At 38.0% G+C, this 23,632-nt stretch overlaps 1 protein-coding gene and 1 long non-coding RNA gene across 8 annotated transcripts in view; one reads left to right on the top strand and one right to left on the bottom strand.

Moving 5' to 3' along the window:
• The window catches only part of LOC124876617 (glutamate receptor 3-like), a 127,666-nt gene that overhangs the window by 84,728 nt on the left and 19,306 nt on the right, over nt 1–23,632 (top strand). For 6 of the 7 annotated variants that reach the window (XR_007040342.1, XM_047379544.1, XM_047379538.1 and 3 more), the window contains exons 5-12: nt 4,751–4,804; nt 5,000–5,161; nt 6,805–6,972; nt 7,293–7,397; nt 10,878–10,985; nt 12,591–12,797; nt 13,937–14,310; nt 17,446–17,644. Coding sequence is in view for 6 of the 7 variants with exons in the window: in XM_047379544.1 (XP_047235500.1) it covers nt 4,751–4,804; nt 5,000–5,161; nt 6,805–6,972; nt 7,293–7,397; nt 10,878–10,985; nt 12,591–12,797; nt 13,937–14,310; nt 17,446–17,644 (1,377 nt within the window). In the remaining variant the exon portion in view is untranslated. The remainder of the gene's footprint in view (nt 1–4,750; nt 4,805–4,999; nt 5,162–6,804; nt 6,973–7,292; nt 7,398–10,877; nt 10,986–12,590; nt 12,798–13,936; nt 14,311–17,445; nt 17,645–23,632) is intronic. The other variant, XM_047379541.1, reaches the window with a different exon arrangement.
• LOC124876618 overlaps nt 17,651–23,632 on the bottom strand; it is a 32,254-nt gene continuing 26,272 nt past the window's right edge. The window contains exon 3 of the long non-coding RNA XR_007040343.1: nt 17,651–23,548. This is a non-coding gene — a long non-coding RNA (uncharacterized LOC124876618). The remainder of the gene's footprint in view (nt 23,549–23,632) is intronic.

Genomic DNA, 23,632 nt, shown 5'->3' with positions numbered 1-23,632 from the left:
AAAGTGCAAGGGGTATGAATACTTTTACAAGCCACTGTAGGAAACATATAATGTGACTCAGGTATCCTGTTTGAATTCTTGTCGACATTGACTGCAGTGATGAGTTGTGAGGCCATGGTGCTTTGGGTTTCCCTTCCTTTTTAATGAGCATTACAAATTTAACAGAAAGTTGAATTAGTTGGTACCTACTTCAGGTCATACTTTTGCTTGAGGTCTGGGATTTTCTTTTCTATTCTGTGTTAACAGTAGCTTTTTAAACTGTTGTGTTTTGACCAAGGTTTTTCTGGTCATGTAACAATAAATGAGTTATTCTGTTAGCTGTGGTAGTGCCTGACCTCTGAGAGTGATTTTACACAGAGAGAAAAAAGTTATGATTCCAGGGATTGCTGAAACTGGAGCATCAGTGTCCTAAAAATATTTTTCAAACCCAGATGCTTTTTTTTTCCAGAGCAGCCCTGCCATTGCAGGTCATTGTAGGTTTATAAGCGCAGCAAATCTAATAATTGTTCATAAGAACTTCTAAAGTGAATATAACTACAAATTCATATAAAAACAACTGCTGATAAAAATATCTTTACAAAAACTTAAAGGTATTCATATTAGATTTATTAGTAGATCAGTTCTCGGAAGTTGAAACTTGAAACTGGGAATGATGTCACACTTAAGTTGAGCATGTTCGAGCTACAAAAACAAAATTGGTTTTGCTAATTGCTTTGGTGCTGATCTCTGTTAGCAATTTAAGCTGATAAGATATTTCTCTCTATTTGATGCATTCAAACACTAAAGGAATGTGTTCAGAAAGAAGGATTGTACAGCAGTATGTAGTCTGCTGGCTAACTGAGAGACCCTTAAGAGATGTAAATAGTTTGTTTTTGCAGGATTTATTTGTTCTGTGGGCAGCGGCCTTCTATTGGATTTTTGTTATACCCGGGCTGTTAACAATTCAAGAAAATTAAAACAAAATAAATTCAAATGAAAAGTTAATAAAGGGCTGTTCAACTCATTTAATAAGTCATTTATTTGACTTTAATACATAATCTTATACTGGCCATGATCAAAAAAAGAAAAAAATGTTTTACTGATAGGCAGTATAGATATAGAAAATGCTTTTTGCTGTCATTTGATAATTTTAATTGGGAAAACATGACAGATGTTGGGAAAGCTGAACATTTGTTTTCAAATGCAACCTTTCAAACTCTAGACATCCATGGACCTATTTAACTTTAGGCATTTTGTTTTTTTGTCTTTATTTAGCAAATATTTTTTTTAAATGTACATTTTTTTAGCCTAATCAAAGTTGGTGAAAGTCAGGCTTGGGTATCTGATTAGCCTCAAACAGCTTTTATAAAACATTTGGACATCAGTAGACATCTTTATGTGGAAGTCTTTTCACCTTTTACTTTTCAATCCCTAATTTAAATTGTTAAGATGGCAATAAATGCCATCTTTTCTATGTTTATTCAAAGTAAATTTGCTCTGGGTTATTATAAACTGGTTTAATGTTAATGTACTATTTGTATCTCAGAATCTGTACAGTAAATAAAATGTTTATAAGACACTTACAGATTGATAAATGTATAAAAGATCCGAAAGTATCCGCATCTGTGGATCCTGTATGGATGCACTGCCAAGCTGTTAGAGCATTTTCATTTTCACTGAAGTCAAAGCATTGATTGTTCTGAAATTACATACATAAGCAAAGAAGTGATAAATGTAGCAATCAAATGTGCATGACAGAAAGCAGTCAGCATGTATTGATTAAGGGCATAGTGTCAGCATTTACTGACCAAACCATAATGCATAAAATTCATTTGATTTCCATTTTATTTGTGGATCCCAGCTATAGAAGCTTGCAGCAGCTAACATGAAGCATTAAATTGAAGTGCTGTGTTTGCACAACTCCCTCTCTAGTCCCTTCTTTTCTTTGGAGCCCCTCATAAGTAATGTTACAATAAGCACCACATGTTTTCATGTTATAAATGATCATCTTAGTAACTCTTTAATTCTATAAAGAGAACTCTGTGGAGACCATAACTGCATGTTTCTCTGTGTGGAATATTTGCTCATTTAGAAATGTCTCACTGCTGTATCAGTAATATATGTAACCAGTCTCCAGGCACTGCAGCTTCATTAAATGTCACTTTGGTCACTGCAACTCCCCTCTCACATGACTGAAGAGCAAATCAAAAGCTTCTTCAAGAAAATCTGGGAAACAATAAGTCAGATGTTGCTGGGAATTTGTGCTGGTGATGAAAATTTATGATGCACGATTTCAAAACTGAAGCCTGAGTGCAGAATGTTGAAACACAATGAAAGCAGTTCATATCTGCGAGAGAGGTAATTGTATTTATTGTTGAAATTGCTCAAAGCTATAAAGCTGTCGGGGGTTCAGCCTCGGAGCATCAAGGACGTTCCCTCTCTAGAGACTGTTCTGTGACTCTATGGCGAGGATAAATAAAGGACTTTAGGGTGAAGGGGTGTAAGAGGAAAACAAACTGCATGGAGAATGAAGTGCCTTGCAAAAAATATTCATACTCCTTAAACATCTTCCCATTTCGTCACATTATGACCTCAAACTTTTTGGGATTTTATGCCGCAGGTTACCACACAGTAACACATATTTGCAGTCTATAAGAATACTTGGTATACAAATTGTTTTACAAATAAAAATTAAAAAATTTAGGTGTTCATTATTATCCAGCCCCTTTCACCTGAGCCAATACATTTTAGACCCAGGGGCGGTGCTAGAGGGGTGGCTAGGGTAGTACTGGCACCCTTCCTGAACCTGGTTGGACACCTCTGGTGCCCCCCAAGGTGATTGACAGGTCACTACACCTAGTGTTGAAAGATGTGTGTTTAGAGTAAAAAAACAAATGATTTCTAGTCACTGCTTCTGTCCATGGGCAAGGCTACGCGTGCGATATGTGCACCTGTGGGGGCTGTTTTTCTGGAAGCATGGGCGTTCCTCGCGTCTGGTCCTGCACATCCCCATTTTGTAACAGTGCGCAATTGGTGCTTGCCAAACAGGAACAGCAGCAAAGTAGAGACCGAGAACATGCCAGTTTTTACCAGCACATGCACATGTAACTAAACACATTATTTTAATTAATCATTATTGCAAAATTTTTCATAGACTTGTAAAAATGGCAAAAATGTTACACTTATGAGGCAATCTTTCTAGTTACAGATGTATCAATAATTCACTTCCTAGGTCTGGACTTTAACTATACCATTCTAACACATGAATATACATTAACCTGTAATCCTGAGTATAAATAGCAAATGTTTATTCTTTTATCGTTGCATTATCATTTTCTCACTCGTTAATAGATTCTTAAGCCATTTTTAAAAATTTTTTTATTCACCTTATTTTTTAAAAGATCCGTGTCCAACCCTTTAAGTTTGAGTATTTTAGTGTTTTAGATATGTCTTTATGGTGGTTTATGTATGAGTGTGATTTTACTAAACTCATCTTACCTTACCTTATCATAAAACATTCAATTCTAGCCCTGGCTGTATGTGAATGGTTGTTGGTCTGCTTTAAGATGAACCTCTGCCCCAGTCTCGAGTCTTTTACAGGTTTTCTTGCAGAATTGCCCCGTATTTACCTCCATCCATCTACTCATCAAGTTTGACGAGCTTCCCTCTTCCTGCTGAAAACCGCACCACATGGTGCTGCGTCCACCATAATTCAGTGTGTGTGGATCATGTGTTTAGGGTGATGGATAACACACTGCATGTTGCATATAGGCCAAAACTTTTAATTCTGGCCTCATCTGACCAGAGCACCTTCTTGCACACGTTTGTCATGTTTCCCTCATGGCTTGTGGTAAACTTTACATTGGACTTCTTTTGGCTGTTCAACGATTAAGGCCTGATTTTTGGAGTGCACAGCTGATAGTCTCCTTAAAAAGATTTCCCTCTGTAGATCTGTGCAGCTCCTCTGCAAATTCCCAGTTATTTGAAACATTGTGTTTGTCTATAATCCAAGTAAAATGTATGAAAGTTTGTAGTTGTAACATGACAAAATGCAAAAAGATTAAAGCCATATGAATACTTTAACTTCTGAATTAAATTACACAGGGGTGCCTGATCTTTCTATTGCAACAACTTGATCAGCCCTAACCCTAACCCTGAAATGAAACGTTTAGGTTATTTAGGCATTTTGAATGTATCAAAGCTCTGGAGGAGTGTAGAAAGTAAAAAGACAGGAAAAAAAAAAAACTTTCCACCCCCATAAGTGTCTTTTTAAAGCTTTGTGCTCTGTGATACAGAGAAATAGAGCTTTTTACCAGAGCTGAAGTTTAAAGAAATCACTTCACTGGGCTCTCTCAGAATCTACTTCCTCCTACAGGTGATTTCAAAATGTTTAGGTTAACTAAGTCTAATGTTGGAGTGATACAGGCAAAGGAGAAAGAAGCAGATTGCAGGAGCTCAGGCAGCTGCAGAAAGAGAGAGGGAGGCCTGCCAGAGCCATGACCTTATTTTACATGTTGAAGTTAATGGAAAGGAACAAGCACTGTCATTGCAGTTTCTTGCCACTCTGTATGTGCCCATACAGCACAGCACACACACCCACAGACAAATCTGCTAACATGGTCCTGCTTGCCCCTGTGTGTCTCTTTGACATGTTTTTGTTTTTGCTTTCTTTCTGATAGGTACCTCTTAAATTAAGGATCTCTGTTATTTCTGATTCTTTGTTTTGTAAATGTTCTGCAACTTACTGTGTGTCTTCTTCTGCAAACTGAAGGTGGTGACCTCAGGGAAAAACACCCGGGGATACCACTATATCCTAGCCAACCTGGTAAGAGATAGCAACAACTAAACACAAGACATTACAAAAACCCATTACTGCAGTGCTTGGTGTGATGCAATTTAGTTAAAAGAAATGTAACCCTCACATGTATGAGAAATGTAACCCTTACAGTCATGATGAAAAACTTAAATCAGTTTTTAAGCCTCTTCTGTTATCATCAACGAGTTGTTCTTTTGCTCTCAGGGGTTTTCCAACATGAGTCTGGACAGGGTCTTTTCTGGTGGGGCCAACATCACAGGCTTCCAGATCATCAACCCAGACAGCCCCATCGTGCAGCAGTTCCTCCAGCGCTGGGAGCGCTTGGATGAAAGAGAATTTCCAGAAGCCAAAAACACCCCACTGAAGGTCGGTGAGGCATAGTTGCCGATACTGCAGTTGCTTTTTTTTTTATGTTCAAAGGCCACGGTTCCCCTACTGCTCATCTTTCAAAGTTTTGAAGTTTTAAATTAACTCTCAAGGAATATCTCATTCTGATTCATTTTCTGATAAATACGCTAAAAACCTGTTACCTGATTTACCCTACATAAAAACAGGCTCTTTTAGCTCTACAGTGCCAGGTTCAGAGCCTTGAACATTTTCACATTTTGTGAAGTTACAACCACAAAATTCAATGTATTTTTTGTTAGAGCAACACAAATTAGTGCATAATTGTGAAGCTGAAAGAAAATGAAACATAATTTCAAATTTCTTTAAAAATAAGGATCTAAAAAGTCTGAAATGCTTATGTTCTAAGCAACCCATTCTAGAGTGAACTTTTCTGCAAAATGGCTGCAAGACTTTTAGGGTTTGTCTGTTAAGTAATAAATAAATATGCTTTGATCTAAACCATTGCATTGTAGCACTGATTGTATGTTCACAATTGTTGTCCTGATGAAAAGTCAGCCTACACATCAATCTCAAGTCCTTTACAGCTTTTTGCTGCTATTTTTCTCGGGATTGCCCAGTCTTTAGCTCCATTCATCTTCCTAACAAATCTGACCAGCTTCGCTGTAACAGTTGAGGAAAAGCATGGCCTAAACATGTTGCTGCCACCACTGTGTTTCACAGTGGGGATGGTGGTGTCATGGTGATGCACAATTTTAGTTTCAAAAAATCAGTTGTAGTCTAATCTGACCTGAGAGCCCTTATCTTCTTTTTTACCTTTTTGTGTCCCCTACGTGGTTTGCAGCAAACTGGAAATATGACTTGTTAAGGCTTGCTTTCAGCAATGGCTTTGTTCTTGCCCCTCTTCCATTACAAAGTCACATTTGTAGATTGTACAACTAAAAGTTGTCCTGTCAGAAGACCCTCCAACCTGAACTGTTGATTTCCGCAGTTCCTCCAAAGTTACAGATGGGCTTTGGGCTGCTTCTCTGATGAATGCTCTCTTTGCACAACCTTACAGTTTAGGTGGATGTCCATGTCTTGGTAGATTTGCAGTTTTGTCATATTCTTTTCATTTTTGAATGATGAATTAAAATTGCTCTGACTTTTTATGCTTGGGATATTATTTTACAAAATAATCCCTAAACTCTCCACAACTCTCTCCATGACCTGTCCTCAGTGTTCCTTGGTCTTCGTCATGCTATTTGTTCGATAATCTTCTCTAACCATCCTCTGAAACCTGGATTTATACTGAGTTTATATTACTCACAAGAGACCCAGTATAGTAGTTATGAGACTTCTGCATGAAATAGGTCAGACTGGATTTTATTTAGGCGTATTGGGGTTAAGGGGGTTGACAAATGCCACACTTGATACTTTCACTTGTAAACAGTTTACTAAACCACGTTTCCTTTTCCTTCCGCTTCACAGTCTTGCACTACTTTGTGTTGGCCTGTTAGATTATGTGGTTGTAATGAGACAACATGAGAAAAGGTTGTAGGTGTATAAATACTTTTTCAATGCACTGTACTTGCAACCACTTGCTGTGATGATTGCGCAGCATTATGTTGGATAACCATGACGTTAAGCCTTGTTATAAGGTTTTCTTTGGGTCTTTGTCACAGTACACATCGGCACTGACCCATGATGCCATCCTTGTGATCGCGGAGGCCTTCCGGTATCTTCGGCGCCAGCGAGTAGACGTGTCACGCAGAGGAAGTGCAGGTGACTGCCTTGCCAACCCTGCTGTGCCCTGGAGCCAAGGCATTGACATAGAAAGGGCACTCAAAATGGTAGGACTGAGGAGAAACCTGCTTTATCTTCATTTTAAATATATATTTCATTGTTTCATCCTGAATGTCTATTTCTTAAATAGTTTATATCTGGTGCCACTACTTTCCTTTTCCCATTTCTACAAAGCATGACTTACAAATAACAATTCTTGAATGACATCTCCTGAAATAGGAATATTATTTGGTATTTTTCTGTGTGAAATGTGTACAATAACAAAACGTAATCAGCCAAAGAGAACATTTTCTGCCAGATTAAGAGTTTGCCTTTTTGCTGTGTGCTCAGAACAGGTGTTATAATTGTTTTCTTGGTACAACGACAGGTCCAAGTACCAGGCATGACAGGAAACATCCAGTTTGACACATTTGGGCGACGGTCTAATTACACAATTGATGTGTACGAGATGAAGCCCAAGGGTCCCAGGAGGGTATGTGAGCACCTAGGCTTGAAAACCGTTATCATAATTTAATTAATCCTAAAAGATTTTTTTTTGCAGGACCAGCATATGATATAACTATCAGCACAGTGTGCATTGAGTCATGAATACAGGCAAGCGTGGTACACCACTCTGTTGTTTGTTTTCTCTTTCCTTACTGGCTGAACAGATGCTGACCGTAGTAAAGATTTTGATTTGGGAATTATCCTTTTAGCTAAGAATGTCAGCCTAGAGGTGAACAAAAATACCAAATATGAAGAGAAATAATGCTAGCCAGCCCAAAGAATAACTTTCACACCATAATATTTTTCTTTAACCACTTTTAGCTTTGATCAGTGAACACGTTCGCATGTGGTGTTGTTCTGATAAGCTTAAACAATGCTGTTTTACAGCATTTCCTTACATATAAAACTAGCTCTTTTTAATTAAGACTTTTAATTAACAACGAAGCAGTTTGTATTTGTTTGTCTAAAAAATACTTAATTTAGTTAAGATTTCAACTCAGAGACGGACGGTAAAATAGATGTCACTTGTTCTCTAAACCACTGCTTCGTTTTGGAACTAATTTGCCTGCTTTGCATAGTGTCTTTTTCCAAAGGTTTACTCTTACTACAGTAAGATAGGTAATGTATCTCTTTATGCAGTAAAGATGTGCTTTTAACTGTAATAGATCTGTTCACTCGTATATGAATTTGCAGCTGTAGCCTACCTATATTGGGCAACTGAAAGTAAATGTAAATCTTGATTTTAAAATCTAATGTAATTTCTTCTTAAGAAAGAAGTGCCTAAATGTAAAAGCATATTTGCTCTTAGTCCTAAACTCAGCTGAAAAATAACCTAAATGTTGGCAACATGTGTTGCCTGCAAATGAAGGCATAAGGTGAGAACCTCAGCTCACATTAACATTCAGCTGGAGTTTCTCCATTTTGCCTACAAGCTTGGACACATGTCTTAAGCTTGGGATTGCTATAAGGAGCTAGCAAACAAATGCCTGCTGGGAGGCGGTGCACTCATTTGGAAAAGCCATTTAGCTTGTTAACTTGACAACTGTAACACATGTCAATGCTTGTTAAATTACATGCTGGACAGCTTCTTCAAAGCACTGACATGGCTGTGGAGTTAGCTTGAAAACTGTTTGCCTGTAAGCTGCAACCAACAGTTAACCAGAAATCCTTCTTACAAATTTTAGCTATTACTTTTGAAACAGTTTAGCTGTTGCTTTTGATTTGACAACTGCAATGGTTGCGTTTGAGATTTTAAACATTAGACGGGCCAATGGCAAAAGCAGTGCTGTCTAAAACCACATAAGACACTTGAGATGCTAACACCGGGGCCCTACTACAGTAGCTCTATAACCTTGAAGTCCCCACAGAAGCTGACAGCAAAAAGGGAGCGGCCTCATAATGTCCGTGCAGCTCAGCTCACAAGACGGCGTACATGAACAGCCCCCCCACGTCCCGTCTCAGTGTGAGACGATCTGCAGTGACAACAAAGTGTCAGAAGCGTATTATTGCCACCAGAAAAGAGAGGCTGGAAAAAACAGTGTGGCTGAAATAAACAATGCAGCTACTGGAATCATATCAGGGTAAGGAGGAATGGGGCAGTTTTATGTTCAATGGTGCTTTCTGTTTCTGTATTATTAGAGCAAAACAGAATGACTGCACTTGCTGTACAACACATCATTTTACCTCCTGGGGTTTTCCTCACTGGTATTAGTTTTCTTCATGTTTCATTGCTTAGTGGTCCTGGTTTCTTGTTATGTAAGAGAACATTTGCTGAGCCAGGAATAGATTACTCCTACTCTGCTGAAGTGTAGCCCAGGTGAAGTGAGGACCGCAGCTACAAGCTTTTTATTAAATCATAAATCAAGGAAAGCCAAACTGTCTCCAGCTGTACAGACAGAACAGAAAAACACTTTACATGCTTGGAGTCTCCACTGCCCAAGTAAGCATGGGCTGGTATGAGATTCTCATGGGATGAAAACCTTTAATAGTACTACGGTTGTTTGTGACATTATTTCAAATTATTTGTTTACCAAAAGGTGTTTGTATATTAATTTTACTTGACCTTTTTGAAGTTAAGCCTTATTTTACACATGTATCTGTGTTTCTTTTATCAAAATTCACTGTTGTGTTTCTTTTTACCCTATTTACAGCACTTAGGGATAATAAATAGTTGTATGTAAATGCGCTATCTAAATAATTTTGACCTTGAATTGAAAAGAGATTAAAATAATGAACAACCATTGATTAACTTTAAAACACAACAATTATTCCTAATTTTATTAAGATAATATATCAATTATTGTGTTTCTAATTATTCTTTTAACATTTATTCATAGTTGTTTTGATTTTGACACATAGACACAAGCATATAGAATAAACATAAAGTTTTATATTATTTTTTAGGATGTTATTCCTTTAGTCATTCTGTTCTTATAATGTACAACAAACTGTTAGTTGCTTATTATTGACTTATCTGCTGGGTTTAACAGCCCTAGTGCTTATAGCTGTCTAACTGTAACTGTTTTTGACCACCTCTCTACAATATTGCATTCTAGTGATGTTGTAAGACACGTTGGATCGGAAAAATAATGCTGTAACATACACAGTTTGACCACCGGATAAATAAGGCTGCCACAAAAATTTTGGACAACAAACAATGCTGCTGCATAAGCTGCACAGTTAGCATACGGCATGTATACCTAATGTACTACATAACAATTAAACTGTGACTCAAACATAGCCGCAATGACCCCATGATAAGATTTCATAGTCTAACACTATGCTAGGCTGTCTGCACTGATTAGGATTCCCTCAACTCGGCATGCCGGATGCTTGAAACTGAAAGTGAAACTGACTACTTGACCTACTTTCTGGTGGTCATAAATATATGACCACTTGGGGATACTTACAGAGCGTTTAAATGTCATTATCAGACAGTCTGTGGATCTTAAAACATGAAAAAAGAAAAAAACGAGACAGTGATGACAAAAGTAATGTACCTCGTCATGAACCTTGATTCCAATCCACATAACATGTCTTTTTCAATATGCCAGAATATGTGGCAAGACAGTTAACTGTGACAGCAGCTTTAATAATAGTTATGAGGGACTCGTTTAGTTTTGACATGACTGACTGCAACCAGAAATAATTGCAAACAGCTGAATTTGTATTTCTTGTAAGCAAGAGAAGAGTTTAGTGGCCTTAAGCCAGAATGTGCAGCAACATGTTGAGTGAGGGGCAGAGGTGCATGACTTCATGCTCCATACAGCAAAAAAGCTTCCAGTAACTCTGGCACATTCTCATTAAAAATACCTAAAATCGTAGGCAAGTAATGAAGGAAAACCTCTTCAAAGCTTAGCTTTTTAAAACCTTGGTACATCCTGATGCTGGAAGCCAACCCATGCCTACTGCAAAATGTCTTTTCTGCTTTCTGTGATAACTCTGAACCTTCTGTGTCATTTTTCAGATTGGCTACTGGAATGAGTACGAAAAATTTGTATATATTATGGATCAGCAGGTCACCAACGAGTCCTCTTCTGTGGAAAACCGAACAATTGTGGTCACTACTATTATGGTACTCACTCTCAAACCAGGTTCTAAGTGTTTCACCATAAGATTTCTGCCACTCAAGGTCAAGGTGTCCATTGTTGCAATCTGTCCTGGGAGGGTAGAATTATTTTACTTTTGAGTTGCTTTCCATCCACTCACTACATGTTGAAACAGTCGATTCACAAAGAGTGTTTCAACTGTATCCGTGTGGGTGCCAAAGCATTTTGGTTTTTTTATATTAAAGTGGGCTGTTGTAGTAGTGACATCACAATAACGGCTTTGGTAAAGATAACTGTAAAGATAGATATCATCTTATTCACATTCAGTGCGTACGTAAGTAAAAATCTTTCCCTCTCATTAAGTAATCTGTCAGTGACGGTGGTTTACATAGAGCTAAAATGATCTGTAGGTAAGGGCATATGAGGTTTCTCTAAAGTAGTCCAGGATCAGGACTATAAACAGCGCTAGAGAGACTTGCTGCAGCTTAGAAATCATCAGCCATTTTTAAATGTACGATAAGGTGCGCCTTATCGTACATTTAAAACCATGGTTTCCTCGTTCCTTCTGACTTTGTCTATTATGTCTGCATCTTAGGCAAATTCAGAATGTAGTAGTCATACATTCCCATTTCAGCCTCTAAAAACTCATTGTCACCTCAGCTAGAATGGAAGTGCTATTTAGAGTGAGAGAGAGAAGTAGTAGTGTAGTGCCATTGCATTGTTGTCTGCCAGGCATGCCTTTTGATTTTAAACAAAGACAGTTGTTATTTTAGACACATCATAGTCATCTCATTGACTTTATGTTGCTTTTCACCACTTTTCATAACATTAAAGAGCAAAATATATTCAATGAAAGATATTTCTTTCATGTTGCCTTTAAGCACAGGCTCTGAAACTATTAGTTTCATGTCCAAGTGTTCTATGTCAGGAGATGTGGATTGTGCGAGCTGATCTCTTCCGTCAAATAACCTCTGAAAAACATGTACATGCCATGTGACAAAGTAAATCGTGTTGATTAAAACCTCAATTTGGCATTGATTCATCTTTAATGGCTCACATGTTTTACAATTTTGGGTAAAACATCTTGGAATCTAAAAAGCAGAGGTAATGTGTATCTTTTAAACTACATAATTAAGGCAACGAGTTGACAGACTTTTATCCTCTCTTGGTATAATGTAGTGAAGGATGTGGTTACTAATGGTAACAAGAGCAAATACATTTTCCATACGTTTGATGACTTTAATGTCTCTGATGTCACTGACGGTTACTTTATGAACTGGAAACGTGCTCCATTCAGCTTGTCCTCTGTAGAACAGATGCAAACTACATGCAATCCTTTGTCCAATAACCATTTCCACACATTTAGATTTTGGACAAAGACAGCATGACCAAGGCCAAGAACCTATTTCCTCGTCCTGCTTGCTCATTCATGTCCAGTCCCCCAGTAACATGCCTGGGATGTGTTTGAACTTTTGTCTTTCTCTTTTGGTACCTCGCATTTGTTTTGTTTTTTTTTTTGGCCTGCTTTGCATGTGTGCATGCTTCAGTACCGATGTAGGCCTCGTGAAGTCTGGCCGGTGTGGACAAGCTCTGGCTTTCACCTTGAACTCAAAACTATGTCTAATTAACAGGAGGCTCCGTATGTGATGTACAAGAAAAATCATGTGCAGTTGGACGGCAATGACAAATATGAAGGCTACTGTGTCGATTTAGCTTCTGAAATTGCAAAGCATGTGGGGATAAAATATAAACTGTCGGTAGTGCCAGATGGAAAATACGGAGCCAGAGACCCAGAAACCAAAACGTGGAATGGGATGGTGGGTGAACTGGTTTATGGGGTAAGTGTCTGCCTGTGCAGCCTAATTTATCATAAATCAAAAATCAAACCAAACCATTACAATGCTGAAAAACATGCATTCTAAGGTTCAGTTAAGTGGTATTATGAAATGTCCTCTTGTGTTATACTTCATACAGTGACTTCTAAAGGTATTCATACTCAATGAAATATGTATTTTATTTGGATGTTATTTGACAGACCAACATAAAGCAGCACAGAAAAATTAGGTAAAAAGAAATATGAAGTTTGCCTTACCTTTTTTACAATAAAACCTAAATTACCCTTAGTGAGTGACTTCTATGTAAAGCCTTCTTGAACTATGAACCCTGAAATCTACTGTGCGGTTTTATCATGCAGCTCAGGGATAACTCACAACTGAATTGGCTCTAAAAAGATGATATGCATCTTTTATGAGACCACAGCCACTGAATGAGTAATGGTGGAAATCTAACTTAGAAGAGAGGAATATAAAAAGATGTGCATGCAAACAGTGTATCACTGCAAACTTCCTGATCTGGCTCCGCAATAGGTGTATGTCTGTTTTAGGAGTTTAGATCTACAGAGATGCCCCTCTGTTGTAATTGAAATGGCCAGAGGAAGGCCTCTGTATGCATCACTACATTTGTGTTGATGTTTATCAGCTCCACAACTGATGAATGACCAGTAGAATACAGCATTTGACTGACTTTGCGTTTCTCATTTGTCAGTGCGGCCTCTAATACTAATTGCATGTCTGTAAGGCATTACAGAGGATCTTTCAGGGCAGGTTCAGGATTTATGAACTGCTTGCATCAGCTCTCCCTCCTCTGTTTTCCAACTCTTGCTTTGATTCATGACAGAGATTTGGATTGAGACAAAGACATTAACCAACACAAATGCTGAGTGACGCATATCCAAATGGCAGATTTGCTCCCACTGGCTTTTTAACATGTCTGTTATTCAATATATACACTTAATTGCTGCATTTGTTCACATCCACACTTTTTACTCCATAATGCATTGTAAAGCTGTTTTGGTTTGATTTTGGATGTAATCAATATTTTCTTGAAGTTTTCAATGTTTAAAACCTTGCTTCTTTTTTTTTTTTTTTTTTTCTGCTGTAAAACTAACTCCCTTGTGTGCCTGTTTCCATGTTTACAGAGAGCTGATATAGCCGTGGCTCCTCTTACCATAACACTGGTACGGGAGGAGGTGATAGACTTCTCCAAACCCTTCATGAGCTTGGGAATCTCTATTATGATTAAGAAGCCTCAAAAGTCTAAGCCAGGAGTGTTTTCCTTCCTGGACCCTCTGGCTTATGAGATCTGGATGTGTATAGTTTTTGCCTATATCGGCGTCAGCGTGGTGCTCTTCCTGGTGAGCCGCTTCAGCCCTTATGAGTGGCATCTGGACGAGAACGATGAGGCCAAAGATCCTCAGAGCCCCCCTGACCCTCCAAACGACTTTGGGATTTTTAATAGCCTGTGGTTCTCCCTTGGTGCCTTCATGCAGCAAGGATGCGATATCTCACCAAGGTTGGTTGTTGGTTATGCTCATTCTCCACTACAATCCAGATGCCCTTATCATTTCATCTCTTTGCATTTTATAGTCCCATACATGCATTTCCATCCTGCAGTGGTGCATATGGGTTATTTTGAGCTTTGTTGTTTCTGCTATCCACTTAACCTCATGCTCAACTCCATTGCCCCTTCCTCCCATTTCTCAGAGCAAGAAACCTTTCTCGACTGGTCTCTCATTTGTTTTGAAGCTGCATGCTGGCTGGCAGTGATGACCTCTATCCACAAAATAACTTCTATCCACCATGCTGAGGGCTGTAAAATGCACTGGGTTCATTGAGATTCAACCAAAGTAACAGCTTGAATTCCTCACGATTCTTGGAGGGCTACCGTGTTTTTGCTGCATGTTTCATTTTACGGTCATCATCTTGGCGCATATGAAGTATTTTGTTTGAAAAACCCCCATAGTAGTATAAACACGTGCTGCATTTTCATCCAGTGTGCCACAGATTCATCCATATATCCATCCATTCATCTCTTCATTTGTTTTCCCTTTGCTTATCTTAACATCTTCGATAAAGATTCTTGCTTCTGATCTCAGTTCTTATTTGAGTTCTCTAGCTGAATATCTCATAAAGAGTTTCATTCTTAGTTATTTTGAAATAGCAAATAATCAAGTTGATCAAGTATTTCCATCACACCTAATGAATCTTTATCTGCTTGGTACAGATGACTGAGGTCAGATGTCCTGTAAAAACAGATGTTTAATTTTGTAACTTTGTCTTTGCAAGAGCACAAGTGGAATTAGTTATGCAATAATCAAGTTATCAATCTGTACATATATTCTTACAACTATGTGACAAAGAAGCCCCTTACCCTCGGCCACTTTTCAAAATAGGAAAGACTGGAGCATCCAAATCCAGGCTTAATTCTGTTTTGCCAAGCTCTGAGTATATGCATTGGCCTTAATTTTCTTGGTTGGAAGCCATTTTATACGGAAATGTTCAAAAAGCAACTGAGAAAACCAAACTTGAAGCATGAACCATAATGCTGATCACAGAGAAATACATATTTGAAGAAACAAGAATGGTTTTAAAAATGTTTTTTTCTAAACTCCTGCTGTGAGCAGTCAGTTATTTATGTAAGGAGTAGAGGTATCATTGTCCCACGTGTGTGTGTATGAAACCAGTCACTGAAAAACAAGGTTTCAATATATAAAAACAAAGACAAATTTGTTTGTCTTTGGACGTTTATAGGTCACAAACCAAGTCAATGATTTCTTGCACACTTGTGACCTTTTAAAAATTAAGCCAGCATTGTGGAACCAAAGGAGGTGTGGAGTTGTGTTAATGACTCCCTTTCCCAAGGATGAATTATTTTCGTTTATTATTTCGTGTCGTTTTATGACCTATCAGTTATGCTCTGTTTTCAAGTGTCACTGCTACTGCAGGAACTACTCTTACCTGAAGTTCAGTATTCTGTTCTGTCTCAGAGCATTTCAGTGTGACCCATCTAATGTGTGTCAATAGCAAAACATTATGTGCATATGAGAAACTGATTCCCTGCAGTCCAGGTGTGTTTTGTCTTTAACTACCAGCCAACTGCTTTACAGACCGTTTGTTATCCTACATCTCACCGTCATGCGATGGCTTCGACCCCCTATGCAATGCAAATCCTTTCAGAAAACTCACAAATAGCAAAATATCCAGCTTGAATTATTATATGAAAGCTTTAGCCTCTTATCTTAACAATTAGTGTAATTAGCATTATTAACGGTAAACACCAGTCTTCCTGCAGATATAACAACCTTAACCTTGAAATTTCCAAAAAAGGTGTAATGGCTCCTAACTCAGTGTGTTCTAAAACAGAAGTTTAAAACTCAATAGGATACTAAGCAACCTTGCTGTACTGTGTTTCAGCCTTCCTGTTGCAGCCTGAATGAACTGCAGCCTTGTTTCCTTTTAAATATCTTATTGCATCATGCTTTCGCTCATATTATTTCAAAATACCTTACTGATAGCGTAAATACTGTAGACATCTTTGAGTATTCTCTCAGTAACAGACTAGACACCGGAGAATGTTGTTGTCGATGTTTTGGTGTGCTGCCTTTACTGATTGGAAACAGATTAGATTTTTGGATACGATAAAGCTAAAAAACATTTTTTGTTCTTGTTACCAGTCAATTTTTAGTTTTTCCACTGAAACAAGTATGTCAGCAAATAGCAAAGGCTTCGACTTGCATAGCTTTTCAATGTTGTTTCTTGTTCTATTGCACTGTTAAAACTCACAGCCCCTTAGGGTAAATTCACAATTTTTTTTCTCTTAACCTCCTCTTGTTATGAGGTTTTTACACAGAACGTAAGTTTTTGTTTTCCGATGTTTAACTTATAGTTGTAAATTGTCTTGACTGTTCTTAAGCTTGTCAGAGTTGAGATCATGGAAATCTGAAAGTTGACTATACTCATAGTTTTAAGGCAGCTTTTGAAGTTTTGTTTCCAAGTTAAGAGACAAAATTTATTAGTGTTCTGCCATTAAAAGTAAATAACTGGTTTAGCTCCTATGAGCAGGGTGAAAATATCGGCGTGGTGGTGCAGTTTAGCTAATCACTCAGTACTAATACCTCAATGTCTTTTTATTTCAGAATATTCCTGTCTAAGTTGTGGTGAGGACCACTACATTTTCAACAACTTGTCATTAAAGCAACACGGCCACAAGTAGTAGTGTTTCTGGGAGAAACAATAAATCTTTGTTTTTAATCCAGCTGAGACAAAATTAGGCTCAATAGGAAGCCTGGTATCACAGCTCGGGATTCAGGTTGTTATTCTGTTGGGCTTTCCTGACTATTTAGGACAGTTTCACACCTTCTAAAACTTCTAAACTACATTGAGACACAGTTATGTTGAGATAATGAGGCTTGCTCTCAACAAAGTAATCATCTCTGCAGATAGTAGTATTTAGCTGATAACATGTACATGTTATTTAAATATGTAAAGGCTAACAGAAAAAGACAGTTTTACTGTTCATTTGTTGATTGACTGAGTCAATGCTTATCTGAAAGGCACAATGGGAAGTGATCCCTCCCTCTCCCACATGTAAATCTGAGCACTCTGCTCTCATGTCTGTATTTGTTTCTCTTCCTCCTCCTCATCCCAGGTCTCTGTCCGGCCGTATTGTCGGGGGAGTGTGGTGGTTCTTCACCCTCATCATCATCTCTTCCTACACGGCCAACCTGGCTGCCTTCCTGACCGTGGAGAGGATGGTCTCTCCCATTGAGAGCGCCGAGGATCTGGCCAAGCAGACGGAGATTGCCTACGGCACGCTAGACTCAGGCTCAACTAAGGAGTTCTTTAGGGTGAGAGTCTCAGCTGCTTATCCCCACACTGTATATAGATAGCCTGGTCTAATATGGTGCGGGCCAGAAGCTCAGAGTCTCTCGAGGTTTCCTTTGGGTTTTGATGTATTACCTGCTATGTAATAGACCGAAGAATAATCAATAAAAAAGCCTAGAACGGTATTTTTTCTTGATACAGCACTTTCAAAGTCCAGAAGCCAAACAAAGTTTTGCTACTGTTTTATTTGATTAGTTCTGTTCATCATAAAAAGTGGTTTTATCAAATAAAATCAAGTTTTACTAAAGGAGAAAACAGCTGAAATAAAATAACATGCATTTGTCTTGTTCAGTGATTTACTTTGGCATGAAAAGTTAAGATGAGCTCATGTTTTGTCAGAGCTGAACCTTGGTCCCGCTGTCATTACCACAGAACTAAATGATTATACTGTATGAGATTTAGGAGAGAACGCCTGCAAATGACATCTCCACATTCCATTTTATTCACATGATTAACTTTGGTTTCTTTAAAGTTAACTTCTTTTTGCCTTTCAATAAGATTATTTCTGCCATGAATCTGGGACGATTGTGCTCCCTCATGAGCCTATCTGTGGAGTCATAAACTAAACTTTGATTAGCTTCCCAGCTAATATGCACACTCATTTCTATTTTACATTTCTCTGGAGTGCTGCTGAAATACAAATATCCTTGTTAAATCCACCTCAGACACACAGCACCTTGTAAAAGTATTCATACAGGTTGATCTTTTTCACATTTTGTCACTTGTCAACTACCTTTTTCTGCATTTGCAGCTGCAAGTCTTTTAGATACTGAGATTTATGCCAGTTTGACTTTGCAAAATAGCTCAAGCTTTGTCAAATTGAGGACATCTGTGAACATCAATTTTCAGGTCTTACCACAGATTCTCAATTACATTTAGGTCTGGGCTTTGACTGGGCTATTCTAACACATGAATATCCTTTGATCGAAACCGTTCCGTTGTAGCTCTGGCTGTATGTTGAATGTTGAGGGAGGATGACCTGTGGGACAGTTAAGATCCACCCCAGTCTCAAGTCTTTGGCAGCCTCTAACAGGGTTTCTTTTTGAAGTGCCCTTTATTTAACACCATCCATCTGCTCATCACCAATGTTCTCTAACAAACTTCTAAGACCTTCACAGAACAGATGCATTTATACCAAGATTAAATTGCACCGAGGTGACTGTATTTAGTAATTAGGTACCTCCTGAAGGCAGTTGATTCCACAGGGTTTAATCCGGTTGTCAGAGTAAGGCGGGCCTAATATAAATGCATGTCACACATTTTTTCAATTTTTATATGCAAAATTTATTTGAAAATCATTTATGCTTTTGTTTTAACTTTATAATTATACGCTACTTTTTGTTGATTCATCATAATCCTGATACATTACATTAAAGTTTGAAATAACAATGTGATAAAAAATGGAATAGTGGAAGGGTCATGAATATTTTTGCATAACAGTATAGTTGCAAATACAATTACCTGATTCACATACTGAAGTTCATGCTTTAGAAAATCATGCTCCTTTTTTAAAACTGCACAGAGAACAGTGTAGATGTGTAAATTTCTGAAATATCTGCTACTCAGTGCATTACAGCTAAACTCAGTTTTATCAGGGTTGTTCCATCTGATTCAAAGTTTGAACAACTCAGAAATGGGATTCAAATCTGCAGTCTTCTTTTCACAAAAAAGTGTATTTTCACAAATGACGCCATATTCCTTAGAAATAGAAATCCACATCCAGAGTCCAGCTTAAAGCTGTTTCTGTTTTTAGCCCTTGTCGTTCTCTTGGTGTGATTGCTCGGAGGGAGACTGCAACATTTGATAAATACAAAAATCAAGCCATCCGGAGGGCATTTTGCATTGCTTTCAGACTCTGCATCAATCCACTGGGAGGTTTTAAAAAACATCTTCCAATTTCCTCTCCTGAGATCCAAACAGCAGGAATACAGCGAGTTTCTGTCTGTTAGGTTTGATTATCTGCTGCTGGATCGAGATTACTTTTTGTTTCAATACACAGCCAGTCTAAGTGTGATAAAATGAAAGCCTGCATGCAAAAATCTCCAAAGGAGATTATGTTTTATATTTTCATCAAAGTGGCTTCACTCAGAGAGCAAATGAGTTGGTAGGGATGTGACTACTTGTAGCATCGCTGTGACAACGCTTTTAATGAAGGCGTTCAAGCAGGATGAATATAAATGCCAAACTTAGCTAAGTTCTGAAACAATGAAATGAAGCCATTTTTATGACCACTGTGAAGAAGATGGTGCAACTTTGAGCCTACTTCACTGCAGTGGAGATAAGTGAAGAATGGGGGGGATTTAGGACGATTACGTTTTGTTCTGAAAACTACAAGAGAACGGTATTTAAAGTGCCTTGCAAAAGTATTGATACCACTTTTTGTCACATTTCAACCACAATCCATTTGGATCGATTTTGAATTTTATGTAGGACACCAACAATTTCTAACAGAACATTTTGAAACAATGTGGCAATGTGTGTAATTAAATCTCAGTATAAATTCAGCTATTCTTTGAGGAAACGTTTGCCAGATAACATTATTGAACAAAGAGCGTCATGAGGACCAAGGAACACTCCAGATGTCCAGACACATTGTTGAAAGAAAACTATGAAATGTAATGCTTGCAGTTTTCCACAAGCCATGCAGAGGACAGAGGAAACATGTGGAAGAAGATGCTCTGGTCAGACGAGACCAAAATGTAACTTTTGGCCTACATGTATATGTGTGCATGCAATATACCTGAAAACTCGTTAAAGGCTGCAAAAGACTTGAGGCTGAGATGGACGTTCACCTTTCACCTTGACAACAACTCTAAACAAATAGGCAGAATAGTTTAGATAAAGGCATATTAATGTGTCAGAATGGCCTTATCAAAGTTGAGACCTAAATCCAGCACAGAATTTGTAACTAGACTAGAAAATGAATGTTAACAGCTGCTCCCCATCGATTTGTGACAGGACTTGGGCAATTTTGCAAAGAATCTGTAACTGAAGAATACAAATGCACAATACTCTTTTCAGATTATTACATGTAAAAAAGAAATAGAAAACTATTTATCATTTCCTTTCCTCTTCCCAAGGATGTTATATGTTGTGTTGGTCTGTAACATGGTTATAACCTGACAAAATGTGAAAAGCATGAATTGGTATTTAGTTTTGCAAGTCACTGCATGGCAACTAGCCTAGGAGCTGCCAGATCTTCCTGCACTGACTTCCTAGCATTACTGTGAATTCATTTCAACTAGACCAAAGGAAGGAACTTTAACTGGAATTTATGTTCTTTTAATGGTTAAATGTATCAAGCTCAAGAATGATCACAAGGAAAGTGTCAATAAAAACAGAAGTTCTTTATCATAACAATAGAAAAAGGTTTTTGTGTCTAATACTTCCTAAAAAAAATTGAATATAAAAAAATAACATACTGAACATTACTGACACGTGTTTTAGTCTGTAGACAACTTTTGCTTGTTTGTTTGTAGGAACTTTCTCTACAGTTGGAAATTGAATATTTTAGAGGCTTCTTAGTGTTTCATCTCACCAAAAGCAGCTCAACAGGCAGCAGCAGAAGTCAGGAAATGTTCTAATCAAGGGTCTATTTAGCAGGATGCGGTTTAATAAAGGTCCTCCTGAGGAGAAAATTGACAAACATGTTGTGACTTTATTAGGAGCGAAAAAGTCAGTCAGTTCTTCCAACAGACTGGAAATATCTATTTTTAAACAGCTTTTGAATTTAGTAGATCAAAAGCCTCATGATTGATAGCAGCTTTAGCTTCATGTGCTTTCATGGTACTGATCAAGGATGACGTTTGAGTTAGTACACACACATGCCATACTGCTTGGGGTCAATAATAAATGGAAATAACATGGTAATTTTACTGTTACTTTTATTTTTCATCACGGTCTTTAGAGGGGATTTATTATTAACCCCCTTTAGTTTTAAACCTCGGGCTTTATAAAGCTTTGACGTTGTAACTTTACCATGTGTGGGGTTTAAACTTTTTACATCCTCTTTAGACTACATGTAATGCGTACCTGTGTAATGTGTTTATCCTCTTTGACACTGTTAAAAACTCCACAGTAAAATGTCCAAAAAAAATTGAAGCATAGATGGAAATCATATACTGTGGCATTGGATTTTTAAAACATTAAAGGCAAATATTATAGAGACATGTCCTTCTTTTGAGGCATTTCAAATCACAAACAGCAGAACCTAATCTTATGTAATGACAACAAAATCAATATGACATCCATTATGTAATAAGAACAGGGTAGTAAAAAGGACAAATAAAAGCAGTCACACCAAATGTAAAAAAATGATGTTAACAGCACATTATAACAGTATAAGCTGTTTTGCATTTAGTATTTTGAAAAACTTTTAGTTTGCTGATCAGAAACATGTTAAGTTTGCCAAAATAAACTAAAACAGAGATCGTCTGTAAGGAGTTAACAAGCTCACAGCTTTATCCAGTGAAAAAGTTAGAGAAATATGTCCGTATGTAGACAGATCAGCATTTTTAAAACATCTGGTGAATATGAAGTGAAATAATGATGCTTTTTGTCAGTCAACTAAACAAGCCATAATTTCCTACTTTAATAATTAGTTTTTTACTGACCATGTTCATACAGCAAATGAGTTATAATTTCTAATTAACATGCATGTAGCTAGTTGCTTCTGATAAATATTTAACTTCAGTAATAGTGTGGAGGCTTTGTTTTGGCTGTCGTCTCTGTTTTTGGTCGATAGCGTGACAAACAGACACGTCGCCATGAATCACTCTCATCTCTGTCAGCTGCTGACAGACAAACTAGAAGCTGCAGGAGAAGTCCGTTTTTTCCTGAATGGTTGACTAGATATAGACATACATCTTGCATTTGCCAGAGGACTTTAACAGTTTGTCAGATCCCATGTTGTGGCTCAGTCAGTTATTAAATGGAGATATTTGTCAATGGCTTTATCTTTGCTAAAGCGACTGCTGGGTGGAAATTTCTCAGCAGTTGTTTGAGTCTGACACCTTGATGAGTCTCAAAGTTTTCCATACAGATGACCATCCTGCTCCTGACAAGCACTTTATCTTTATGCACCCCAGAATAAGAACTGCTGCTTTCACACTGTGGCCAGGCCCTGTCATGAGCCATTATTGTCATGTGAGGCGTGTTTACGTGAACACGCCACCAAAGTGAAATTGTGCATATGTCAGGAATGATTCACTTACAAGCCTGAGACCACAATCCATTACATGTCTGATGAATTATTTATGTTGCCGTGCACAACACCGAACTGCCATAGTTTGTCAGCTCACCCGGATGTTTTCATTTACTTTAACCCGCGAGAAGTGATGTTGGACTGACTCATGCGGAAATCTGGATGAAATCAGGACATGGTTACTGTCTGTCAAACACTTTAAACAAGCAAGTAAATATATGAGAGCTTCTGGTTAGCAAAAAACAAAAACAAAATAAAGGCAAATTGTGTGCTGTCATCCTGAAAAAATTAAATATAACAGTCATATCTCATGTTAAAATGAGAGGATTTAACCTTAAGTTACCTCTGGGGCGCATCTCTCTCTTGGTGCCAAGATTCAAGCACAGAAGGTCACATTAACCCAGTTTAATGCAGCCTCTTTATATTCTCCTCTATTGTAGACAGCTGTGCTCTCGCGCTCCCCAGTGACCAGCGATCAGCCTCTCGCTGGCCATTTTTAGCAGCGTACTGAGTGTCATCGGGGTTGTGCTGTGCACGTCTGTAGCAGCTCCAGCTGGCAGCTGACCGGGCCACTGAGGTGAAGCAGTCAGTGTCAGAGTGGGGAGGTCAAATGTGTTAAAGTCGACTGCTCTTAGAAAACAGTCCTGAATGTCACGGTCTGTGGCTGTAGAGGACCAAAATGCAGACAAGCACTGGTCAGTATCATGATGAGAGCAAGCTTCTTTCTTTAATCAAAAGGTTTCATAAA

The sequence above is a fragment of the Girardinichthys multiradiatus genome, chromosome 11, assembly GCF_021462225.1.
Source record: "Girardinichthys multiradiatus isolate DD_20200921_A chromosome 11, DD_fGirMul_XY1, whole genome shotgun sequence".
Lineage (NCBI taxonomy): Eukaryota > Metazoa > Chordata > Actinopteri > Cyprinodontiformes > Goodeidae > Girardinichthys > Girardinichthys multiradiatus.
The sequence above is the reverse complement of the archived record's forward strand: the minus strand, read 5'-3'. Positions and strand labels throughout refer to the sequence as shown.